We start from the raw sequence: 24,073 nt of genomic DNA on the forward strand, positions 1-24,073 counted from the left end.
AACTTGCCACACAGAACTCCCATGACCAACAGAAAATACTGGAAGAGTTTGGTGGTCATGGACCTTGAGTTCTGGAGTTGTAGTTCACCTACATCCAGAGAGAACTGTGGACTCAAACAAATGGCATGGCCTGACTTACCAGGCCGTGGAGGTTGCGGTGTGGGGTGTTCCCCCCCCCCCGCCATTTGGCCTGAGGGGGGCTTCTTCTTCCCAGAAGCCCCCTCTCCCAGCGGGAAAGTTCCCGCTGTTTTGATAAGGTGGCCCTATCAGCTGCCGGCCACGCCTCCTGGCAGGAGAGCCCACAGCTGGCCTCTCCTCCCTCGTGGGCACCCTACTTAAGGCTGCCCTTGTGCCCACCATCAGCACTGGGCCGGCAGCAGCTGACTGGGCCGGCAGCAGCTGATAGGAGAGGAGGAACAGCAGCGGAGGCAGAAGCAGCAGCGGCAGCGACAGCAGGAACAGCAGAGGCAGCGACTTCACCAGGCATTCTTGCAGCAAAACGGTTGGACTACTTACCTTTGCTTCCCTGCCCCAGCTGGGCGCCGGCGGCGCCCACCTCCCCGCCTCGCGCACCCTCCTGCTCCAGGCTTGGCACCGGCCTGCTTCCGGTGCGGCCGCCGGGCTTGCGGCCTGCCGCCGCCCCCCCCCCCCTGCTCAGCAGGGGGGGAGGCCTTTCTCAGGCACCCTGGAGCCTGCCTCAGGGCAGGCCCGAGCGCCCCGTGGGCCCTCGCCCGGCTCGCCGCGGGACCGGAAGTGGCTGCGGCCTACTTCCGGTGCGGCCGCCGGGCTTGCGGCCTGCCGCCGCCCCCCCCCCCTGCTCAGCAGGGGGGGAGGCCTTCCTGGCACCATCCAGCCTGCCTCAGGGCAGGCCCGAGCGCCCCGTGGGCCCTCGCCCGGCCGCGCCGCGGGACCGGAAGTGGCTGCGGCCTACTTCCGGTGCGGCCGCCGGGCTTGCGGCCTGCCGCCGCCCCCCCCCCCCTGCTCAGCAGGGGGGGAGGCCTCCCTGGCATCATCTAGCCTGCCTCAGGGCAGGCCCGAGCGCCCCTTGGGCCCTCGCCCGGCCGCGCCGCGGGACCGGAAGTGGCTGCGGCCTACTTCCGGTGCGGCCGCCGGGCTTGCGGCCTGCCGCCGCCCCCCCCCCCCCCTGCTCAGCAGGGGGGGAGGCCTTCCTGGCACCATCCAGCCTGCCTCAGGGCAGGCCCGAGCGCCCCGTGGGCCCTCGCCCGGCCGCGCCGCGGGACCGGAAGTGGCTGCGGCCTACTTCCGGTGCGGCTGCCGGGCTTGCGGCCTGCCGCCGCCCCCCCCCCCTGCTCAGCAGGGGGGGAGGCCTCCCTGGATCCATCTAGCCTGCCTCAGGGCAGGCCCGAGCGCCCCGTGGGCCCTCGCCCGGCCGCGCCGCGGGACCGGAAGTGGCTGCGGCCTACTTCCGGTCCGGCCGCCGGGCTTGCGGCCTGCCGCCGCCCCCCCCCCTGCTCAGCAGGGGGGGAGGCCTTCCTGGCACCATCACCCTCGGCCCCGGGCAGCGCCCCCCCCCCCTACCTCCCGGGCCTGCCCACCCCCGGGAGGGTGTGCCCCCCGGGGTGCGGCTCCTCCCTGCAGCCCGCCAGCAGCCCTCCGGGGGCCGCGCGCCCGCACCAGAAGTGCATGCAGCCTACTTCCGGCGCAGGCCCGCCCGTGGCCTCTGGCCGCGCCCCTGCCCCCCCCCCCCCGGGGGTTCAGGCCCCCGGGGGGTTCAGCCGAGATCCGTCATTCCCAGAAGTCCCGTAGAGGGAATTGCATAGGCTCTGCCTCATCTCCTTCCCATCTGGCAAGAAGCCGGTTGGCTCCACTCTTGGTTATCCGCTATTGAGAGCATCAGGGAGACTCAGTTGAATCTCTGTTGGATTCAGCGGGAGTTGGGTTCGGTGCAACCCCCCCCCCCCCTTTTTATAGAGGATCAGCTGGCCGGCACTAGGTGGTCTTCCCACCATACCGGGCATAGGTAGGAGAGTCCGGATTGACTCACTCCCAATATGCTCCCATGTGCCCCCCTTTGCTCGCATAGCCCGTACTATGCCTGTCGCTCCATCCCCCCCCCTTTTCCTGAATTTTCTGTTGGTCATGAGAGCACCCCTGGTTCAACTCCATCCTTCATGGGGTTCACATGCTACGTGAGTGTAGGTGAGCTTAATCCCTAAAGCAGCGTCTTTTTATGCAGTTCTCTCACTTAGGGCTTCATCCACATGGCTCCACAGAGGAAGTCGGCCAGGAAGGCAGCGGAAACCTGGACAGCGGCGTTGAATCCAGTCCGTGGCAACAGGAGAAGCAGTAATAATGCCCCCGCGGGAGAGCAGCCGGAGCCAGCCCAACCATCGCCCAGCCAGGCCTCGTCCACGCGCACGGCCAACCAGGAGGCCAGCGTGTTGGAAGGGATATCCCAAAACATGGAGGGGATCTCCCAGAACATTGCCACCATTGTGGACAGGCTGGGTAAGCTGGAATCCAAAGTTTATTCCCACCCAGGCACGGCATCAGCTTCCCCCCACGAAAGGGAGCACCAGCGAGAAAAGAGGAGGAGGCCTAGGGAAAGCGACGAAAGCAACTCAGCCGAGTTGGAGCCCAGCGACCAGGCATCCTGTGTAGAAATATCCATATCCAGCGACGAGGGGGAGGAGGTCTCGCCAGGACCCTGCCGCTGCAGTCTCAGGAGCAAACCAAAACCTAAGAGGTGCAGGTCGTCAAAATGCTGTCGCCACTACTCATCCGACAGCGACTCTTCGGAGGGTGAGTATGCCCTAGCAGACTCGGTGGACAGGGAGAATTATTGGAGGACGGAGGCCCTCGTGCCGGGCCTCCCTGAGTGGGCTCTCAAGTGCAGGTCCGAGACAGGTGCCATCTCTGACCCTCCTTGTAGGGCGTGGGAGCGGGGCAAGCCCTCCTCCCCAGCCCTCCCCCCCGTTTTTCAGGACAACGAGGACCCCCCCGGCACCCACCTCTCCCCTCGCCTCAGGAGTAAGATCCTGAAAGGCTACTATGTCGACATTTTCACCCTGCTGAAGCCCCAAGGGGAGGAGGGCCGGGAACCCCCTTCCAAGGGCAGGCATCAGAAGAGGGACAGGAGCAGGCCAGCCGAGCGGACTTTCGCCAACTGGGTGGCTGGTTATACAGAGTTTGCGGGAGTGGTGACAGCGGCTTTTCCCGAGCGGGGGTGGCACCTGCTCAATCATCAGAAGCACGTCTCTAGGGCCAGAGAACTAGCGGGCGACGCGGCAGCCATTGCCTATGACTCAGCCTTCAGAAAGAGGGCATCCCAGAGTGCCAGAGCCAGATGGGACCTTATCAATCACGATATCTGGCTCACCGAGGTGGGGCCCAGCATCAAGGGTAAGCCAGGGTCAGGAAGGTCAGACAGGGCCTGGGGAAGGCGTGACTCCAAGAGGGCCATCTGCTGGGAGTTCAACATGGGGAAGTGCCAGCGGGCACGTTGCCGTTTCGAGCACGTCTGTGAGTATTGCTCGGGAGGGCACACCAAGATGACTTGCAGCAAGCAGCCGGGCACCTTGCAGCCCTTTCGATCAGGCCGGGCTGGCGCACAGCCCGGCAACAGGAAGGAGCCTGGAGGGGCCAACGCAGGACAGGGTAAGTGAATCTCTTCCCAGTCCCTTTGCCCTAGCCAGCACCCCCGTTTGTCTCCCACCCATGGTTCCCTGGCTCAGGGCTTATCCCGACAGGGCTGCCGCGTCCCTCCTCGAGGAGGGTTTCTCTTCCGGTTTCCGCATCCCGGCTATGGGACCTAGGAGGTCCTACACCTCAGGCAACTTAAAATCGGCGGCCCAGATGCCTGAGGTGCTTAGTGGCAAGATCGCTAAGGAGCTTGCCGCAGGCAGAATTGCTGGTCCTTTCCTCGCCCCCCCTCTGGATAATTTCAGGGTCTCCCCTCTGGGAGTGGTCCCCAAGAAGGCCCCAGGCGAATTCCGGCTCATCCACCACCTCTCATACCCTAGAGGGGCCTCTGTTAACGACGCCATCCCTCCCGAGCTCTGCTCAGTAAAGTACGCCTCCTTCGACCATGCGGTCAGCTTGGTGCAGGCCAAGGGACCTGGGGCCCTTATGGCAAAATGTGACATCCAGTCGGCTTTCCGGCTCCTCCCTGTCCACCCAGATGATTTCAACCTTCTGGGATTCAAATTCAATGGCCTGTGGTACTTCGACAAGGCCATGCCCATGGGCTGCGCAATCAGTTGCGCAGCTTTTGAGACCTTTAGCTCCTTCTTGGAATGGGTAGCCAGGACCATTTCCCAATCCAGCTCCATCACTCACTACTTGGACGACTTCCTTTTTGTGGGAAAGCAGGGTGGCGGTGAGTGCGCTCGCCTGCTCAGCACGTTCATGGCCTTGGCTAAGGTATTTGGCATCCCCTTAGCTCAGGAAAAAACCGAGGGACCCTCCACATCCATAGTCTTCCTAGGGATCCAGCTGGATTCCGTCAGGGGTCTATCTTGCTTGCCAGCGGACAAGCTCTCTGCCCTCCGGGCCCGCATCGAAGAGGCAGCTGCAAAAAGGAAGGTAACATTGAGGGAGCTGCAGGCCCTCCTGGGCCACCTCAACTTCGCCTGTAAGGTGGTGTCCCCCGGTAGACCCTTCTGCGCTCGGCTGGCGCGGGCTACGGCTGGGGCACGTGCACCCCACCACAGGATCCGAGTGACCCAAGGTATGCGCGAAGATCTCAGGGTGTGGATCCAGTTTCTGCGGAGGTACAATGGGGTTTCCATGTGGCAGACCAGGTGGGAGCTGGGGAGTGAGTTGCAGGTCCAGTCAGACGCGTCAGGGAGCATTGGTTTTGGGGTTTTCCTGCAGGGTCATTGGTGCGCAGCCAAATGGCCAGACAGCTGGAAAAAAGGTAACCTGCTTAGGGATCTAACATTCCTTGAATTCTTCCCTATCTTGGTGGCAGTGCGAATATGGACCAACTTATTTAGAAACAAGAGGGTGCGCTTCTGGTGTGACAACCAGGCGGTGGTCCGGGTGGTCAACCGGCAGTCCTCCAAGTCGGCCAGGGTCATGCGATTAGTCAGGCTTTTTGTATTAACATGTTTGGAAGCTAACATCACCTTTTCAGCAAGGTACATTCCAGGGGTGAACAACGAGATAGCCGATGCGTTATCCCGTTTCCAGGAGGACAGGTTTCGCTCTCTAGCTCCAGGTGCAGACCTGCTGCCCGCCAGCTTCCCCCTAGACCTGTGGACCCTTGGAGACGGGAGGCTTGGGCAGGACTGATGGATTCCATCGCACCGGCTACGCAGAAGGCATACCGAGCGGCTATAGTGAAATTCAACAGGTTCAGGCTGGAGGTCGGATACGGCGGCAGATGGCCAGTTTCGGAGGACGAGGTTCTGCACTTCCTCATACACCAGAGGAGAAACAGGGTGACTGCGCACGCAATGCGTCTCCAGCTGGCGGGGATCGCCTTCTTTAGCAAGGCAGCCGGGTGCGGTGACCCCTGCCAGTCATTCAGAATCAGGAAGCTCCTCAGGAGTTGGACTAAGCAAGCGCCCAGGCAGCAGGACACCAGGCGCCCCTTGTCGTACAAGATCCTCAGTCAGATCATCCCAGCACTCAAGAGGATCTGCTCATCTTGCTACGAGGTGAAGTTATTCACTGCAGCCTTTACAACGGCTTTCTTTGGGGCCCTTCGCCTGGGGGAGGTGGTGGCTAACTCTAAGAGGGACCTCTCAGACAGGGCCCTGCAGCTCAGGGATGTGTCCATCCAGGCCAAGGTCCTGGCCCTCAGGGTACGCAAATCCAAAACAGACCAGGGGGGAAAGGGGGTCACCCTGTCCATCCAAGGCTTGGATCCAGGGCAACTTTGCCCTGTGAGGGCTCTTGCTAGGTTCCTAAGAACTCGCGACCCATCCCCGGGCTTCCTTTTCATCCACCGGGATGGGAGCCCACTCACCCGCTTTCAATTCATGGCTGTTTTCCGGGCGGCCCTTCGGCACCTGGGCCTTCCCCAAGCGGAATTCGGTGGGCACTCCTTTAGAATTGGGGCAGCTACCGTAGCGGCCAATGGTGGTGTCCCCGTTGACGTTATCAAGGCCATGGGGCGCTGGAAATCCTCTGCCTATTCTTCCTATATCAGGCCGGGCCTTCTCCTCGAAGGAACCCGCCCTGCCGGTTGTTCTTTTTCTTGCACCCACAGAGCAAGCAAGCGCAAGAAAGGAGATGTGAAAGGCTCGCGGAGCAGCCGTGTCCAGCAGCGGCCAGGGGCCAGCACGCGGAGGAGGCAAGCTGAGGCATGGAAGGGCAGATAACAAGAGATTTGGGCATTCTGCCTACCCCTGCATTGTCAACTATGAAGGCGCGCTGAACGGACACGGAGCCAGCATAGGACTGTACTAGGGAGGGTTGAGCTCGGGGGAGTGTTTTTCCCCTTTATTGGAAGCAGCAACCAGGGTTGGCGGCAAAGGGGAGTGGGGTCCACCCCCCTTTTTGTGGCGTGGGCATGGGCCCTGGATCCGGTTTGGTATCCCCCCCTCAGCGGTGAAGGGGGAACGCCTGGTGTCTCAGGGGTGCCGAGTGCATTGGGCCCGGTATTGTGCCGGTGGCACCCCTGTGTGGCTTGCGGTATCGGACAGCAGTGGGCTGCCCGATCTTGATCCAGGACCCATGCATGGCTGCCAACCCTTGTTCCTGTTATCAATAAATGAGTTGTGGCCATTATTTATCCCAATACCTTGTGTGAGTGGTTTTTCTTGGGTTGGCGGGGGGAGGTGTATCGCCCGTGCACACGCAAATGGCATGGCCTGACTTACCAGGCCGTGGAGGTTGCGGTGTGGGGTGTTCCCCCCCCCCCGCCATTTGGCCTGAGGGGGGCTTCTTCTTCCCAGAAGCCCCCTCTCCCAGCGGGAAAGTTCCCGCTGTTTTGATAAGGTGGCCCTATCAGCTGCCGGCCACGCCTCCTGGCAGGAGAGCCCACAGCTGGCCTCTCCTCCCTCGTGGGCACCCTACTTAAGGCTGCCCTTGTGCCCACCATCAGCACTGGGCCGGCAGCAGCTGATCCACCCACCCACCCTGCATGGTTCCGGGAACTGTTTGTTGTTAGTTTGTTTTGTCAGTTGTCACAGTTACCTGTTCTTGCTGTTGTTCATGCGTTTCGTCACAACTCTGGTTGGCGTGGGCATGGGCCCTGGATCCGGTTTGGTATCCCCCCCTCAGCGGTGAAGGGGGAACGCCTGGTGTCTCAGGGGTGCCGAGTGCATTGGGCCCGGTATTGTGCCGGTGGCACCCCTGTGTGGCTTGCGGTATCGGACAGCAGTGGGCTGCCCGATCTTGATCCAGGACCCATGCATGGCTGCCAACCCTTGTTCCTGTTATCAATAAATGAGTTGTGGCCATTATTTATCCCAATACCTTGTGTGAGTGGTTTTTCTTGGGTTGGCGGGGGGAGGTGTATCGCCCGTGCACACGCAACGATAGATCTGGACTAAACTTGGCATGAATACTCAATATGCCCAAATGTCAACACTGGTGGAGTTTGGGAAAATCAGACCTTGAAATTTGGGAGTTGTAGTTGCTGGGATTTATAGTTCACCTACAATCAAAGAGCATTCAGAACCTCACCAATGATATAACTGGGCCAAACTTCCCGCACAGAACCCCCATGGCCAACAAAAAATACTGTGTTGTTGTAGGTTTTTTCGGGCTATATGGCCATGGTCTAGAGGCATTCTCTCCTGACGTTTCGCCAGGAGGGAATGCCTCTAGACCATGGCCATATAGCCCGAAAAAACCTACAACAACACAGTGATTCCGGCCATGAAAGCCTTCGACAATACAAAAAATACTGTGTTTTCTGATGGTCTTTGGAGACCCCTCAAACACACCGCTCGTGACCTCCACAGGGTTCCCAATCTCAAGATTGAGAAACACTGTTCTAAGTCCTCCAGGATGAAAATATAGTTAGTTTCCCATATAGATTTTCCCCAGAGGATCGAAAGATTTCTAGAGAGTTGGTAGGTTTTTCACACATTCTGAATTGGTCCATTTATTTGTGTGGAATAAAGAAGTAAATAATCTTTTCTGCTTTGTTCCCCTGATTGAAAACCAGATAGAAAGATAGATAGATAGATAGATAGATAGATAGATAGATAGATAGATAGTGCATTTCCATCAACAGTCTGGAAGATAATGTACTGTATAAGTTCCATTCAAAAAATCCAATTATTATGAATGCCTTTGTCATCCCGAACCTCTTGACACAAGCATTCCTGTCATTTCCCACTCAGCCTGCTCAAAACTGAAGAGCTTCCAGTAAATGTTTGTTTGTTTGTTGTTTATATCATCTCCAAGGATACGTATGATGCTCCACCAAATGCACAGGTCTATGCCCTAAGCGGTTTGCAATCTAGAATCCATTCCAGTGTGAGAAACAGAGCCAAGGCAAGGATAAAGCAAAGAGAAATAATCACGACTGAAGGAAAAGACAACATATACTATAGCTGGGTTGTTGTAGGTTTTTTCGGGCTATATGGACGTGGACATGTTCTATATGGCTATATGGACATGTTCTAGAAGCATTCTCTCCTGACGTTCACCTGCATCTATGGCAAGCAACCTCTGAGAATGCTTGCCATAGATGCAGGTGAAACGTCAGGAGAGAATGCTTCCAGAACATGGCCATATAGCCCGAAAAACCTACAACAACCCAGTGATTCTAGCCATGAAAGCCTTTGACAATACATTATACTATAGTTGGTGTAATTTCTAATTTTTACAAGCAAATGCCAACTGAAACAGATAGACGATTAGTATCTGCTGAAACAGTAAAATGCATTGCTGAGCCAGGCTCTAGCACAGCTGGTAAATCACCAGCAGTGATAAAATCTACCAATCAAAAGTTTGCCAGTTTGAAGCCCCAGGTCAGCATGAGCTCCCGACTGTCAGCCTACCTTACTGTTTACCTATGCAGTTTGAAAACAGCTTGAGCTGTAAGTAGAGAAATTAGGTACCGCTAAAACAAACAGGAGAGGTATTTTAAGATACCATAAAGAAAAAGATCTGAAAATGCTTGGCGACCAAAAGGCAAGAGGAGGGCGACTAAAATGATCAAGGGTCTGGAGAACAAGCCCTATGAGGAGCGGCTTAGGGAACTGGGCATGTTTAGCCTGAAGAAGAGAAGTGCTGAGAGGAGATATGATAGCCATGTATAAATATGTGAGAGGAAGCCACAGAGAGGAGGGAGCAAGCTTGTTTTCTGCTTCCTTGGAGACTAGGACGTGGAGCAATGGCTTCAAACTACAAGAGAGAAGATTCCATCTGAACATGAGGAAGAACTTCCTGACTGTGAGAGCCGTTCAGCAGTGGAACTCTCTGCCCCGGAGTGTGGTGGAGGCTCCTTCTTTGGAAGCTTTTAAGCAGAGGCTGGATGGCCATCTGTCAGGGGTGCTTTGAATGCAATATTCCTGCTTCTTGGCAGAATGGGGTTGGACTGGATGGCCCATGAGGTCTCTTCCAACTCTTTGATTCTATGATTCTATGATTCTATGATTCTTTTCAGAGCCACAAATTTGACTGGAAATGGATTGGCAAGATGATATATATGAGGATACCGTTTTATTGTTTTATCAATGGGTTTGTAGACTGAGTATTGTTTTAATGACTGTTATGATAATTTCGTTATAATTAATTGCTATTGTTCTAACTCTGTATGTATTTACGGTTTTATACTGTGTTATTGATTTGCGGCATCGAATTGCTGCCATTGTTAGCCGCTCTTAGTCCATCCCCCTAGCCTGGGGGTTGAGAAGGGTGGGGTTAAAATGTTGTAAAAATATAAATAAAATAAAATAAATAAATAAGGAGGAAGTCCTGATGGCTCTTCATTATAGAGGATGGAACGACAGCACCCCCTGTGGCTGGATTCGAGCACAACCTCCAAAGGTGCCAAAAAGCTGGATGTTGACACAACATACCTCCTTTTCTGTTCTGTTGGTCTCTGTCCTGTCTATCCAAAATGGCTCTGAATGTTTGCTATGTGTGTGTACTTTATATTATTATTATTATTATTATTATTATTATTGGTATGCAAATAAAGCTTATATTGGGTTGTTGTGAGTTTTTTGGCCTGTATGGCGATGTTGCAGAAGCATTCTCTCCTGACATTTCGCCTGCATCTATGGCAGGCATCCTCAGAGGTTGTGAGGTCTGTTGGAAACTAGGAAAATGGGGTTTATATATCTGTGGAATGTCCAGGGTGGGAGAAAGAACTCTTGTCTGTTGGAGGGAGGTGTGAATGTTGCAAAGCTTATGTTGGAAGTAAGCAGGCAACAGCTACAAGCTAAAGAGCCAGGTTGCTGCTTCAATGTGCAAAAGCGCTGCCATAGGCCTAATGCCAAAGGTAGGCTGTGAGCTCAATGATGCTTGAAATGGAGCATTTATTGCCCCATCAACTCTGTTTGCACAAATAGAAGTTTTGGGCATTTGTATTCAAGACTGTAATGCAAAGCAGAGAAACATGGTGGGAGAAGGCCTTCTGCCTCCATTCTGCAGATGTATCTAAATCTGTGGATTGGCATGCCTTCATATGAACATATGAACACACATAATTTTTAAAAAATCTTTTGAGATATGTATCTTTTACATTTATTGATTGGCTTTCTTCCATACTAATGGGAAAGCATGGCAAATGGTGACTGCAATAAATTCCTTCCGGGATCGTAGATTCCTAGAGTTGGAGTAGACTTCGTGGGCCATCCAGTCCAACCTCTTTCTGCTAAGAAGCAGGAAAATTGCCTTCAAAACACGCCCAACAGATGGCCATCCAGCCTCTGTTTCAATGCCTCCAAAGAAGGAGCCTCCACCACACTCTGGGGCAGAGAGTTCCACTGCTGAACGGCTCTCACAGTCAGGAAGTTCTTCCTCATGTTCAGATGGAATCTCCTCTCTTGTAGTTTGAAGCCATTGTTCCGCATCCTAGTTTCCAGGGAAGCAGAAAGGAAGCTTGCTCCCTCCTCCTCCCTGTGGCTTCCTCTCACATATTTATACATGGCTACCATATCTCCTCTCAGCCTTCTCTTCTCTGTGGCTGTTCATTCCGGGGTCGATTAGAAGAAGTGATCTGGGTAATTGGTAGGAAGAATAAGGCCGTATTAGACAATGTGTGGGGCTGAGTTAGAACTGGTCATTTTCAAAGGCTTGTTGAAACCAACAGGTCTTCAAGCTCTTACGAAAGGAGGGGAGGGATGGGACCTGTCTTATTTCCCTTGGAAGGGCGTTCCAGAGATGGGGGGCCACCACTGAGAAGGCCCTCTCTCTCGTCCCCACCAACCGCGCTTGAGACGATAGTGGGACCAAGAGGAGGGCCTCCCCAGAAGATCTTAGAGCAGTGGTTCTCAACCTACCTAATGTTGTGACCCCTTAATACAGTTCCTCATGTTGTGGGGACCCCCAACCATAACATTATTTTTGTTGCTACTTCATAACTGTAATTTCGCTACTGTTATGAATCATAATGTAAATATCTGGTATGCAAGATGGATTTTCATTCACTGGACCAAATTTGGCACAAATACCCAATACACCCAAATTTGAATACTGGTGGAGTTGGAGTACATTGATGTTGTCATTTGGGAGTTGTAGTTGCTGGGATTTATAGTTTGCTTACCATCAAAGAGCTTTCAGAACTCCACCAACGATGGAATTGAATCAGACCTGGTCACACAGAAATCCCATGACCAACAGAAAATGCTTGAACAGCTTGGTGGCCATTGACCTTGAGTTTGGGAGTTGTAGTTCAGCTATATCCAGAGAGCACTGTGGACTCAAACAATGATCAATCTGGACCAAACTTGGCACGAACACTCAATATGTCCAAATGTGGACACTGGTGGAGTTTGGGGAAAATAGACCTTGACATTTGGGAGTTGTAGTTGCTGGGATTTATAGTTCACTTACAATCAAAGAACCCCACCAATGATAGAATTAGGCCAAACTTCCCACACAGAACCCCCATGACCAACAGAAAATATTGTATATTCTGATGGTCTTCGGGGACCCCTCTGACACCCCCTTGCGACCCCCCCAGGGGTCCCGACCCCCAGGTTGAGAAACACTGTCTTAGAGCTTGTGCCGGTTCATAGAAGGAGACACGATCGTGGAGATAGGCGGGGCCCAAACCGTTTAGGGCTTTATAGGTCATGACCTGCATCTTGAATTTGGCTTCACAACTTATCAGCAGCCAATGAAGCTGTTTTAATAGGGGTGTTGTATGCTCCCTATAGTTTGCTCCAGTAAGGAGCCTGGCTGCCACCCATTGTACCAGTTCAAACTTCCGGGCCGTCTTCAAGGGCAGCCCCACGTAGAGCGCATTGCAATAACTAACTCCAAGGAAGCCCCTTGAGTGCTAGATGAGTGCCTGACTGCTGTGGCTGTCTGGATGAGGACGAACAAGCTGAAGATTAACCCTGACAAGACAGAGGTCCTCCTGGTCGATCGTAAACCAGACTGAGGTATAGGGTGGCAACCTGTGCTGGACGGGAATGCACTCCCTCTGAAGTTGCAGGTCCACAGTTTGGGGGTCCTCCTGGATTCTTCACTCACGCTTGAGGCTCAGGCGTCGGTGGTGGCTGGGAGGGCTCGTGCGCCAACTGCGACCGTATCTCAGGAAGGCAGATCTGGCTAAAGTGGTCCATGTCTTAGTCACCTCTAGACTGGATTACTGCAATGCACTCTACGTGGGGCTGCCCTTGAAAACGGCCTGGAAATTTCAGATGATCCAATGGGTGGCAGCCAGGTTGTTAACTGGGGCTCCTTACAGGGAACGGTCATCCCTCCTGTTCAAGGAGCTCCACTGGCTGCCATTCATCTACCGGACCCAATTCAAGGTGCAGGTTCTTACCTTCAAAGCCCTGAACAGTTTGGGACCCGCCTATCTGCGTGACCGCATCTCTGTATACAAACCCACACGATCTCTTCGTTCATCTGGAGAGGCCCTGCTCTCAATCCCGCCAGCATCGCAGGCGCGATTGGTGGGGACGAGAGAGAGGGCCTTTTTGGTGGTAGCCCCTCGACTCTGGAAATCACTCCCTAAGGACATCAGGCAGGCCCCTACCCTGGCATTCTTCAGGAGGAGCTTGAAGACGTGGCTGTTCCAGTGTGCCTTCCCGGAATAATGATCCCATAGCACTTTGTCCTCCAAAGTACTTTACACTTTTTAGATCTGCTCGTATGCCCTTCCACAAACACCAGTATCACCTTTTGTCCATGTCCCAGCATTATTTCCAATTTTAACTCTACAATTGGCCTTCCCACTGTTTTTAATTGTGTGTTGTCTTATTGATAATGTTGTGCATTTCATTGTCTATGTTTTTTAATTGCTTGTATTGTTGTTATTATTGCTTGTATTGTTGTGTTTGGGCTCGGTCTCATGTAAGCCGCACCAAGTCCCTTGGGGAGATGGTAGCGGGGTACAAATAAAGTGTTGTTGTTGTTGTTGTTATTATTATTATTATTATTATTATTAATAGTAATAATAATAGTCCAGTTTGGATGTAACCAAGGTGTGGATCACCCTGGCCAAGTCAGACTTCATGAGGTGTTGTGAGTCAGGTTTGTGTTCCTGTTTGAAAACATCTTTTGAACTGTTTGCACTGACTTTTAAAGTGCCTCATTTAGTTTGTTTTGCATTAAAATACTACTATTTTGCACCTCAGCTGCTGTTTAAGACATTCTGTGTTCTGTGGGTCACGACAATGAGGTATGGTCACAGCTGGCGCACAAGTTTGAGTTGTGCAAAGGCCCTCCCGGCCACCGTTGACACCTGAGCATCAAGCGACAGCGTTGAGTCCAGGAGGACCTCCAAGCTACGGAGGTTGAATAGTGTAATCAAATCTGCAAATGCCAAACCTGCAAATATACTTGGTCAACTGCAGGCTTTGCTCTGTCACAAAACAACACCAAAAAAGGTCAGTTGTGTTTGACTCACCTTGACCAGGAGCTCGTAGCGTGGGATGCGCTGCACCGGCTTGATCATGAGGTCCGAGAGGGCCTGCTTCTCTTTGTTTTCCCTCATGCTTTGCTGAAGAAAGAAGAAGGAAAGGTGAATGCAAAATGATCTCTCCATAAGAGATATACAAAGAGGTTTCGGAGGCATATGAGGAAGAACAGCTGAAACATTGGTATTAACTTGCAGGACCATTACAGTGGCTTGATGTTTATGATTGCAGTTCTACCACTCAGTTCTGGATGATGGATGATGGCAGTTGCAGTCCAACATGTTTGAAAGCTGTTGATTGGGAAGACTGATATATGTGACTGATAGGGAAATATAGACGACCTTAGGGCAAGAAGGAAACCTATTAACTAGGATAATGACACTACAAAATCAAGTTTATGGTCATTTGAAGAGAATGAAAGAATAACGGATGGATGAAGATTTCATGAAAGCCTTCTAAAAGTCCTGGGAATAAGCATCTAAGTACAAGGACTCTTGTTTATCATGAAATTTCAAGGACTTTATGCTTCATCCTGGGTCTAATATAACCCATTTTGAGCCAGGCTTTAGAAAAGCAGGTTATACCACCAGCTGCTGTAAATCTTATCAGTTGAAAGCTGCCACATCAGGGTGAGCTCCTAGCCTTTAACCCAGCTTCCGTCAGCCTAGCGGTTCGAAAGTAAATGTGAGTAGATAAATAGGTATCTACTGGGGGAGATCATCCGGAGTTTCGGACTGAGGTATTATCTCTACACAGATGATGTCCAAATCTGTCACTCCTTCTCACCTGTCACCAAGGAGGCTGTCCAGACCTTGAACCGGTGTTTGGCGGCTGTGTCGGACTGGATGAGAGCTAACAAATTGAAATTGAATCCAGACAAGACAGAGGTCCTACTGGTCAGTCGTAAGGCCGAACAGGGCATAGGGTTACAGCCTGTACTGGATGGGGTTACACTCCCCCTGAAGACGCAGGTTCACAGCTTGGGAGTGATCCTGGATTCATCACTGAGCCTGGAACCTCAGGTCTCGGCGGTGGCCAGGAGAGCTTTTGCACAATTAAAACTTGTGCGCCAGTTGCGCCCGTACCTTGGGAAGTCTGATCTGGCCACAGTGGTCCATGCTCTTGTTACATCCCAAATAGATTACTGCAACGCACTCTACGTGGGGTTGCCTTTGAAGACTGTTTGGAAACTTCAATTAGTCCAGCGGGCGGCGGCCAGATTACTCACCGGAGCGTCATACAGGGAGCATACCACCCCTCTGTTATGTCAGCTCCACTGGCTGCCGATCCAGTTCCGAGCACAATTCAAAGTGCTGGTTTTGACCTACAAAACCCTATACAGCTCCGGCCCAGCATACCTGTCCAAACACATCTCCCTGTACGTCCTGCTTCAGAGTTTAAGATCTTCTGGGGAGACCCTGCTCTCGGCCCCACCTCTATCACAAGTGAGACTGGTGGGGACGAGGAGCAGGGCCTTTTCAGTGGCCCCTCGCCTGTGGAACTCACTTCCCCGGGAAATCAGATCATCGACATCCCTCCTCTCTTTCAGAAGGAAACTAAAAACATGGATATGGGACCAGGCCTTTGGGTAATCTGGCAGATAGACAAAGGACAATGACGACTAGAATTGATAGGATCTGACAATGTGGAATGAATTTATGGATTCTGAGCTGGCGAACATTGAACATTAGATTGGTTTTATTGATTGTGATATATAACTTGATTGTTTTATAATTGCTTTAGATACATGTTTTATTTTATTGTTGTTGTTGGCATCGAATTGTGCCTTTTGTAAGCCGCCCTGAGTCCCCCCCCAGGGGTTGAGAAGGGCGGGGTAGAAATGCACTAAATAAATAAATGAATAAATAGGTATCACTTAAAAGCAGGGAGGTATTCTGAGGCCCATGAGGAATGCTGGGAATTCACTCAAAAAGGAGGAAAGTTGCAAACAAAGCTCTTTGGCAGGGAGATGGAGCGATAGCACCCCCCTGTGGCCAGAACTGAGCATAAAGCCTCCAAGATGCTGAAAGATGGGAAAAGCTGACACACACCTTTATCTATGTATAATTGTTTGTCTATGTATAAAAACAATATTGAATTTTTGCTGTATGTGTATGTTCTGTGGTTCACCCTGACATCAAACTGCATTCATTCCACAGTATAGATGCACCATGAGTTGCCTCTATAATTTGACAGGTTGTCCTGACACGACAAATAAATAGTTGCCTCTTATTTTCACCAACACAGCCGGAAGAGCCGAGCTCCTATCTTACCTCCAGAAACTTCATAAAGGCTGGCTTGGCTTCCTTGGCAATCCTCACGGCGTCTTTGGCATTGAGGAAGTTATCTATGTAGGCGGAGTAAATGTGCACCAGGATGTCCTTGGAAAACTGGAGGATGGAAGGAAGGAGAGAAAGATGAAACAAATGTAGGCAAATGTCTTGCTATGTAAGAGAGGAAAATAGAAAGTTACATCATCGGCAAGAGAGATCCCTCCCAGTCCAGGCACCTGGGAAATGACATTTATAGGCCATTTAATCAGGAGGGCAGGGCTTGAAAAATTAGTACTGATTTCTGTCCAAGTTTTGAAAAATAAATATGGCAGGCAGCTACAAGTGGGGCTATTATTTACCACTCTTATAATATGTTTATGACCAAAAATGGTTGGGAACAGCTGGATTAATAACAAGGTCTGGATCTGGTTTCAAGGGCTGGATGGTGTTTGCACTTCTCTGTAATGTGCATATGCAGATCATCGGAGCACCTGTTCCTCAATCAGTTTCACAATCAGTTTCACACCGCAGAGCACTGATATGCATTAAGGACCCTATATCGGAGCATCCCTCGGCTGAGCATCCCTCGGCTGGGCTTTAACCACCAGCTGCAGAAAATCTTGCCACTTGAAAGGTTGGCAGTTCCTAGCCGTCAGTCCACCTAGCAGGTCGAAAACAGCAACGTGAGTAGATAAATAGGTACCGCTTTAAGCAGTGAAGCAATAAAAGGCGCCCATAAGGACATGCGCTTACGAACAACAAAAAGCTCCTCAGCATGGAAGATGGAGTGACAGCACTACCCTGTAGTCAGAGTTGAGCACCACCCCCAGATGTCGGAGATGGGAAAAGATGGGGAAAGCCTATACCTCTGTTTATGTATTGTCTGTCCTTGTCAGTTGTATACTGGCACTGAATGTTTGCCATATATGTATACTGTAATACGCCCTGAGTCCCCTCGGGGAGACAGAGTGGAAGATAAAGGATGCTGTTATCATCATCATCATCATCCCCCGGTGGTGCAGTGGGTTAAAGCACTGAGCTGCTGAACTTGCTGACTGAAAGGTTGCAGGTTCGGATTCAGGGAGCAGTGTGAGCTCCCACTGTTAGCCCCAGCTTCTGCCAAACTTGCAGTTTGAAAGCATGCAAGTGTAGTTTGAAGCAATTTTTTTACGTCCTGCTTCCTTGGAGACTAGGACGCAATGGAACAATGGCTTCAAACTACAAGAGAGGAGATTCCATCTGAACATGAGGAAGAACTTCCTGACTGTGAGAGCCGTTCAGCAGTGGAACTCTCTGCCCCGGAGTGTGGTGGAGGCTCCTTCTTTGGAAGAAGCTGGATGGCCATCTGTCGGGGGTGATTTAAATGCAATATTCCTGCTTCTTGGCAGGATGGGGTAGGACTGGATGGCCCATGAGGTCTCTTCCAACTCTTTGATTCTATGATTCTAAGTAGATCAATAGGTACCACTCCAGCGGGAAGGTAACGGCGCTCCATGAAGTCCTGCTGGCCACATGACCCTGGACGTGTCTATGGACAACATCGGCTCTTTGGCTTAGAGATGGAGATGAGCATCAACCCCCAGACACAACTGGACTTAGGGGGAAACCTTTACCTGTACTATTCTGGTTTAAAGCCCTTCAAGCACACTGCAGCTGGAATTAGACTTGGAATTGCACTGGAAGTTGATTACACTACGTAACAAAATTTGAAACAAATGTATGTTCCTGTTTTGAAAGTATTATTTGCTGTTCAATTGTGTAGTATTTACTTCAAAAGTAGTTGCTATCCTCCAGAAACTTTGTTTTTGTGGCTGCCACAAAATATATTGAATTGGTTCAGACTCAATGAGACATTCATTGAAAAACTATAACAAAATGTGCTGCAGGATGTCCTGAAAAAACCAAGTTCTGGAAGTTTAATAAATGTTTTCTATTTTTTTAATGATAGAACCAATTAGGAAATGACACTTATAACCCAGGAAAAAAACTGTGTTACATTATTTATTTATCGTGTCAGGAGCAAAGCAAACAGTTGTATTGCATTTTTTAACAAACAAACATACAAACACAAAGTTTGCAAGCTTGGTAGTTGATTCAATGTCCTTTGACCAGCATCTGGCCACTTGGAGTGCCTCTGGTGTTACTATAAGAAGGTCCTCCATTGTGCATGCGGCAGGGCTCAGGGTGCATTGCAGCAGGTGGTCTGTGGTTTGCTCTTCTCCGCACTCGCATGTCGTGGATTCCACTTTGTGGCCCCATTTCTTGAGGTTGGCTCTGCATCTTGTGGTGCCAGAACACAGTCTGTTCAGCACCTTCCAAGTTGCCCAGTTTTCTGTGTGCCCGGGGGGAGTCTCTCATTTGGGTATCAGCCATTGGTTGAGGTTCTGGGTTTGAACCTGCCACTTTTGGACTCTCGCTTGCTGAGGTGTTCCAGCGAGTGTCTCTGTAGATCTTAGAAAACTATTTCTTGATTTAAGTCATTGATGTGCTGGCTGATACCCAAACAGGGGATGAGCTGGAGATGTCTCTGCCTTGGTCCTTTCACTATTGGCTGCTACTTCCCGGCGGATGTCAAGTGGTGCGAAACCGGCTAAACAGTGTAATTTCTCCAGTGGTGTAAGGCGCAGACACCCCGTGATAATGCGGCATGTCTCATTAAGGGCCACATCCACTGTTTTAGTGTGGTGAGATGTGTTCCACACTGGGCATGCATACTTGGCAGCAGATTAGCAAAGCGCAAGGGCAGATGTCTTCACTGTGTCTGGTTGTGATCCCCAGGTTATGCCAGTCAGCTTTGGTATGATATTGTTTCTAGCGCCCACTTTTTGCTTGATATTCAGGCAGTGCTTCTTGTAGGTCAGAATACAGTCCAGAGTGACTCCTAGGTATTTGGGTGCACTCCAGTGGGATTCCTACTGTGTTACATAATGTTATAGGATTGGATGGGAGAACCTAGAGCAGGCATGGGCAAACTTCGGCCTTCTCGGTGTTTTGGACTTCAACTCCCACAATTCCTAAATCCTATTCTCTCTAGTTTCATTTAACTAGAGAGAATAGTTAAATGAAAAATCTGCAAATAATCAAGCCTGCAAATGTAAAACCTGCAAAACCTGTGCTCTGCTCTATGGCAACCCTTTCTTTTCCGGCAAGGAGGATGTGCCTGGCATGCTAAGTGCCTCCCCCAGAAAACCTCCTTCCTTCCTCGCTGCTTGTTGTTGTGCTCTCCGGCTCCCTGTTTTCAAGCGGCGGCATCTGTTCCGTGCCCTTTCCAAGAAACGTACTTTCAAGGGAAAACGGATGGGAGGGAGAAGCTGATAGATCGTGCTCACGGGCTTCTGGGGATTGATGACAGTGAAGGAAGACGGCCATCTCTCCAGGCACAAGGCTCTTGGATTCGGTCCCAAGCCTCCCCCGCAGATCTCCTTGGCCTGTGCATTTGCAACGGAGGGCTGCATCATGCATACGGAAAGCCCTTGTGTGCTGTTACAATTGCACTGCAGCATGCCGCGCGTTATGAAGGTAGAGAGCTGGGTCAAAACTAACCAGGGAGAGATGTACAGTGCTAAACTTAAGCAGGAAAAGAATGCACCGATACACCACTGGAGAAATCACACAGTTTAGTCGGTATTGCACCACCTGATATCTGCTGGGAAGTAGCAACCAATAGTGAAAGGACCAAGGCAGAGACATCTCCAGCTCATCCCTTGTTTGGGTATCAGCCAGCACGTCAATGACTTAAATCATGACATAGTTTTCTAAGATCTACAGAGACACTTGCTGGAACACCTCAGCAAGCGAGAGTCCAAAAGTGGCAGGCTCAAACCCAGAACCTCAATCACCTGAATTGAAAACTGTATATGTGAAAGGGATCTAGGAGTCTTAGGAGATGACTAGCTGAACAGGTGTCAACACTGTGATGCAGCAGCTTAAAAAGCCAATGTGATTCTAGGATACATCCATTGGAGTATAGTGTCTAGATCAGGGGTTCTCAAACTTTTTAAACAGAGGGCCAGGTCACAATCCCTCAAACTGTTGCGAGAGCTGGATTGTTGTTGTTGTTCATTCGTTCAGTCGTCTCCAACTCTTCGTGACCTCATGGACCAGCCCACGCCAGAGCTCCCTGTCAGCCGTCACCACCCCCAGTCCAGTCACTTCAAGGTCAGTCCAGTCACTTCAAGGATGCCATCCATCCATCTTGCCCTTGGTCGCCCCCTCTTCCTTTTGCCTTCCACTCTCCCCAGCATCATTGTCTTCTCTAGGCTTTGCTATCTCCTCATGATGTGGCCAAAGTACTTCAACTTTGCTGTTGTCTATGTTCCTCTATTGAATAGTTAATGCTATCTTCCCAATGTTTAGGTTGGGGGTCCTCAAAGTACTTCAACTTTAGGTTCTTGTGGGTTTTTTCGGGCTATAGAGCCATGTTCTAGAGGCATTTCTCCTGACGTTTCGCCTGCATCTATGGCAAGCATCCTCAGAGGCAAGCATCCTCTACCTCTGAGGATGCTTGCCATAGATGCAGGCGAAACGTCAGGAGAAATGCCTCTAGAACATGGCTCTATAGCCCGAAAAAACCCACAAGAACCTAGTGATTCCAGCCATGAAAGCCTTCGACAATACTTCAACTTTGTCTCTAGCATCCTTCCCTCCAGTGAGCAGTTGGGCTTTATTTCCTGGAGGATGGACTGGTTGGATCTTCTCGCAGTCCAAGGCACTCTCAGCACTTTCCTCCAACACCACAGCTCAAAAGCATCGATCCTCCTTCGCTCAGCCTTCCCTAAGGTCCAGCTCTCACATCCGTAGGTGACTACAGGGAATACCATGGCTTTGACTAGGCAATGGATCTTGGTTGCCAGTCTGATGTCTCTACTCTTTACTATTTTATCAAGACTGGACATTGCTCTCCTCCCAAGAAGGAAGCGTCTCCTGATTTCCTGGCCACAGTCTGCATCTGCAGTCATCTTTGCGCCTAGAAATACAAAGTCTGTCACGGCCTCTACGTTTTCTCCCTCTATTTCCCAGTTGTCAATCATTCTTGTTGCCATAATCTTGGTTTTTTTTATGTTTAGCTGCAACCCGGCTTTTGCGCAAGGGTGGTAAAACATCAAAACATCCGGATGTTTCCTTGGCAACATCCTTGCAGATGGCCAATTCTCTCACACCAGAAGTGACTTGCCATTTCTCAACAAAAAAAAAAAAAACAGATTTTGGGAGATTTGTGTACAACTCCCCATTTGGCTATGAGAACCCAATGGGTGACCTTGGGCAAGGCACACTCTCTCAACCTTAGAAGAAGGCGATGGTGAACCTCTTTGGAAGAAATCTTGCTAAGAAAAACCCAGAAGTGACTTGAAAGCACACGACAACAACAGCAATGCCTTGCTGTGTACCTATGAGATGCACTTTGATTGGATTTCCTTGAAAAGCAATTGATTCTTGGAAATTAGAACATTTGGAGCAGGGAGAACAGGTAGAAGGAAAGGTCGCGTATAGTCCACGGAGGCTGCCTGGTCTCAGATGCAAACATGTGACAGAATATAAACTGGGTCAACAAATCCCCCGCTTTTCTCCTTTTTTCCTCTGGTAATTACCAGCCATCATAACAGCCAGAGCACGTGCATGCAAGCTAGGAAAGCCACGTTCCTACCTGTAAACCCCGTGTTGCTCCCCTCCCACGTGTGGCTTTTTTGGGCTGTTTTGTGCAACAGATACATTACACAGGTACAGTTCCACATGTGTCACCCTTTCACATGGCCCTCAGTCCTACTAGTGTTCCCGACTGGACGAGAGTCATTGAATCAACTGGGTTTTACGCCCAGGAGGAGTCACCACACAAGAAGGGATTAAATGCTTTGGTTCTTGAATACGGCACAATAACTATTCAACAGTGCATTCAATGCCCCAGGATTGCGGAAACAACCACTGCGCTGTTCTCATTACATCAAAGGACAATAAGTAGGCACAATGGGAAATACATAATACTATGTAAGATGATTTTTGTTCCGGGGTTATAAATATCATTTCCTAATTGATTCTATCATAAAAGCATCCATAAAAACATGGGAAATGTTTATTAAGCTGCAAAAACTTTGTTTCTACGGGACAACCTGCAGCACTTGTTGTTGTTCATTTGTTCAGTCGCTTCCGACTCTTCATGACCTCATGGACCAGCCCACGCCAGAGCTCCCTGTCAGCCGTCACCACCCCCAGCTCCTTCAAGGTCAAACCAATCACTTCAAGCCTGCCATCCATCCACCTTGCCCTTGGTCAGCCCCTCTTCCTTTTTCCTTCCATTTCCCCAGCATCACTGTCTTCTCTAAGCTTTCCTGTCTTCTCATGATGTGGCCAAAGGACTTCATCTTTGCCTCTATGAGGAGCGGCTTAGGGAACTGGGCATGTTTAGCCTGAAGAAGAGAAGGCTGAGAGGAGATATGATAGCCATGTATAAATATGTGAGAGGAAGCCACAGGGAGGAGGAGGGAGCAAGCTTGTTTTCTGCTTCCTTGGAGACTAGGACGCGGAACAATGGCTTCAAACTACAAGAGAGGAGATTCCATCTGAACATTAGGAAGAACTTCCTGACTGTGAGATCCGTTCAGAAGTGGAACTCTCTGCCCTGGAGTGTGGTGGAGGCTCCTTCTTTGGAAGCTTTTAAGCAGAGGCTGGATGGCCATTTGTTAGGGGTGATTTGAATGCAATATTCCTGCTTCTTGGCAGGGGGTTGGACTGGATGGCCCATGAGGTCTCTTCCAACTCTTTGATTCTATGATTCTATGATTCTATGATTCTTATATCTTTCCCTCCAGTGAGCAGTCGGGCTTTATTTCCTGAAGTATGGACTGGCTGGATCTTCTTGCGGTTCAAGGAACTCTCAGAACATTCCTCCAATGACACAGTTCAAAAGCATCTATCTTCCTTCACTCAGCCTTCCCTATGGTCCAGCTCTCACATCCGTAGGTGACTATGGGGAATATCATTGCTTTAACTATGCGGATCTTCGTTGCCAGTTTGATGTCTCTACTCTTCACTATTTTATCGAGATTGGTCATTGCTCTCCTCCCAAGTAAGTGTCTTCTGATTTCCTGGCTGCAGTCTGCGTCTGGAGTAATCATTGTAGAAATACAAAGTCTATCACTGCCTCCATGTTTTCTCCCTCTATTTGCCAGTTATGAATTAGTCTTGTTGCCATAATCTTGGTTTTTTGATGTTTAGCTGCAACCCAGCTTTTGCCCTTTTTTCTTTCACCTTGGTTAGAAGGCTCCTCAGCTCCTCCTCGCTTTCAGCCATCAAAGTGGTATCATCTGCATATCTGAGGTTGTTAATGTTTCTTCCAACAATTCTAACCCCAGTCTTGCATTTGTCAAACCCCACACATTGCATGTTGTGTTCTGTATGTTGAACAGGTTGGGTGAGAGGATGCAGCCTTGCCGTACGCCTTTCCCAATCTTGAACCAGTCTGTTGTTCCATGGTCAGTTCTGACTGTTGCTACTTGGTCCTTGTACAGATTCCTCAGGAGAGAGGGAAGGGGGCTTGGGATGCCCATACCACCAAGAACTTGCCACAATTTATTTTGATCCACACAGTCAAAGCCTTTAGAATAGTCAATAAAACAGAAATAGATGTTTTTCTGAAACTCCCAGCCTTTCTCTATTATCCAGCATCCGGATATTGGCAGTCTGGTCTCTGGTTCCTTGCCTTTTCTGAACCCAACTTGTCCATTTGGCAGCTCTCTCTCCATGTATTGTTGGAGTCTTTCTTGCAGGATCATGAGCATTACCTTACTGGCATGAGAAATAAGGGCCACCTGTAGCACATTTTGCTATAATTTTTTC

The 24,073-nt window shown here is 50.5% G+C and overlaps 1 protein-coding gene across 2 annotated transcripts in view; it reads right to left on the reverse strand.

The window, feature by feature from the left end:
- ARHGEF17 (Rho guanine nucleotide exchange factor 17) overlaps positions 1-24,073 on the reverse strand; it is a 286,248-nt gene that overhangs the window by 57,342 nt on the left and 204,833 nt on the right. For both annotated transcript variants that reach the window (XM_067466458.1, XM_060771267.2), the window contains exons 4-5: positions 16,244-16,360; positions 13,961-14,053 (exon numbers count right to left, since the gene is read on the reverse strand). In XM_067466458.1, coding sequence (XP_067322559.1) covers positions 13,961-14,053; positions 16,244-16,360 — 210 coding nt within the window. The remainder of the gene's footprint in view (positions 1-13,960; positions 14,054-16,243; positions 16,361-24,073) is intronic.

Source organism: Anolis sagrei, chromosome 3 (assembly GCF_037176765.1).
Source record: "Anolis sagrei isolate rAnoSag1 chromosome 3, rAnoSag1.mat, whole genome shotgun sequence".
Classification (NCBI taxonomy): domain Eukaryota; kingdom Metazoa; phylum Chordata; class Lepidosauria; order Squamata; family Dactyloidae; genus Anolis; species Anolis sagrei.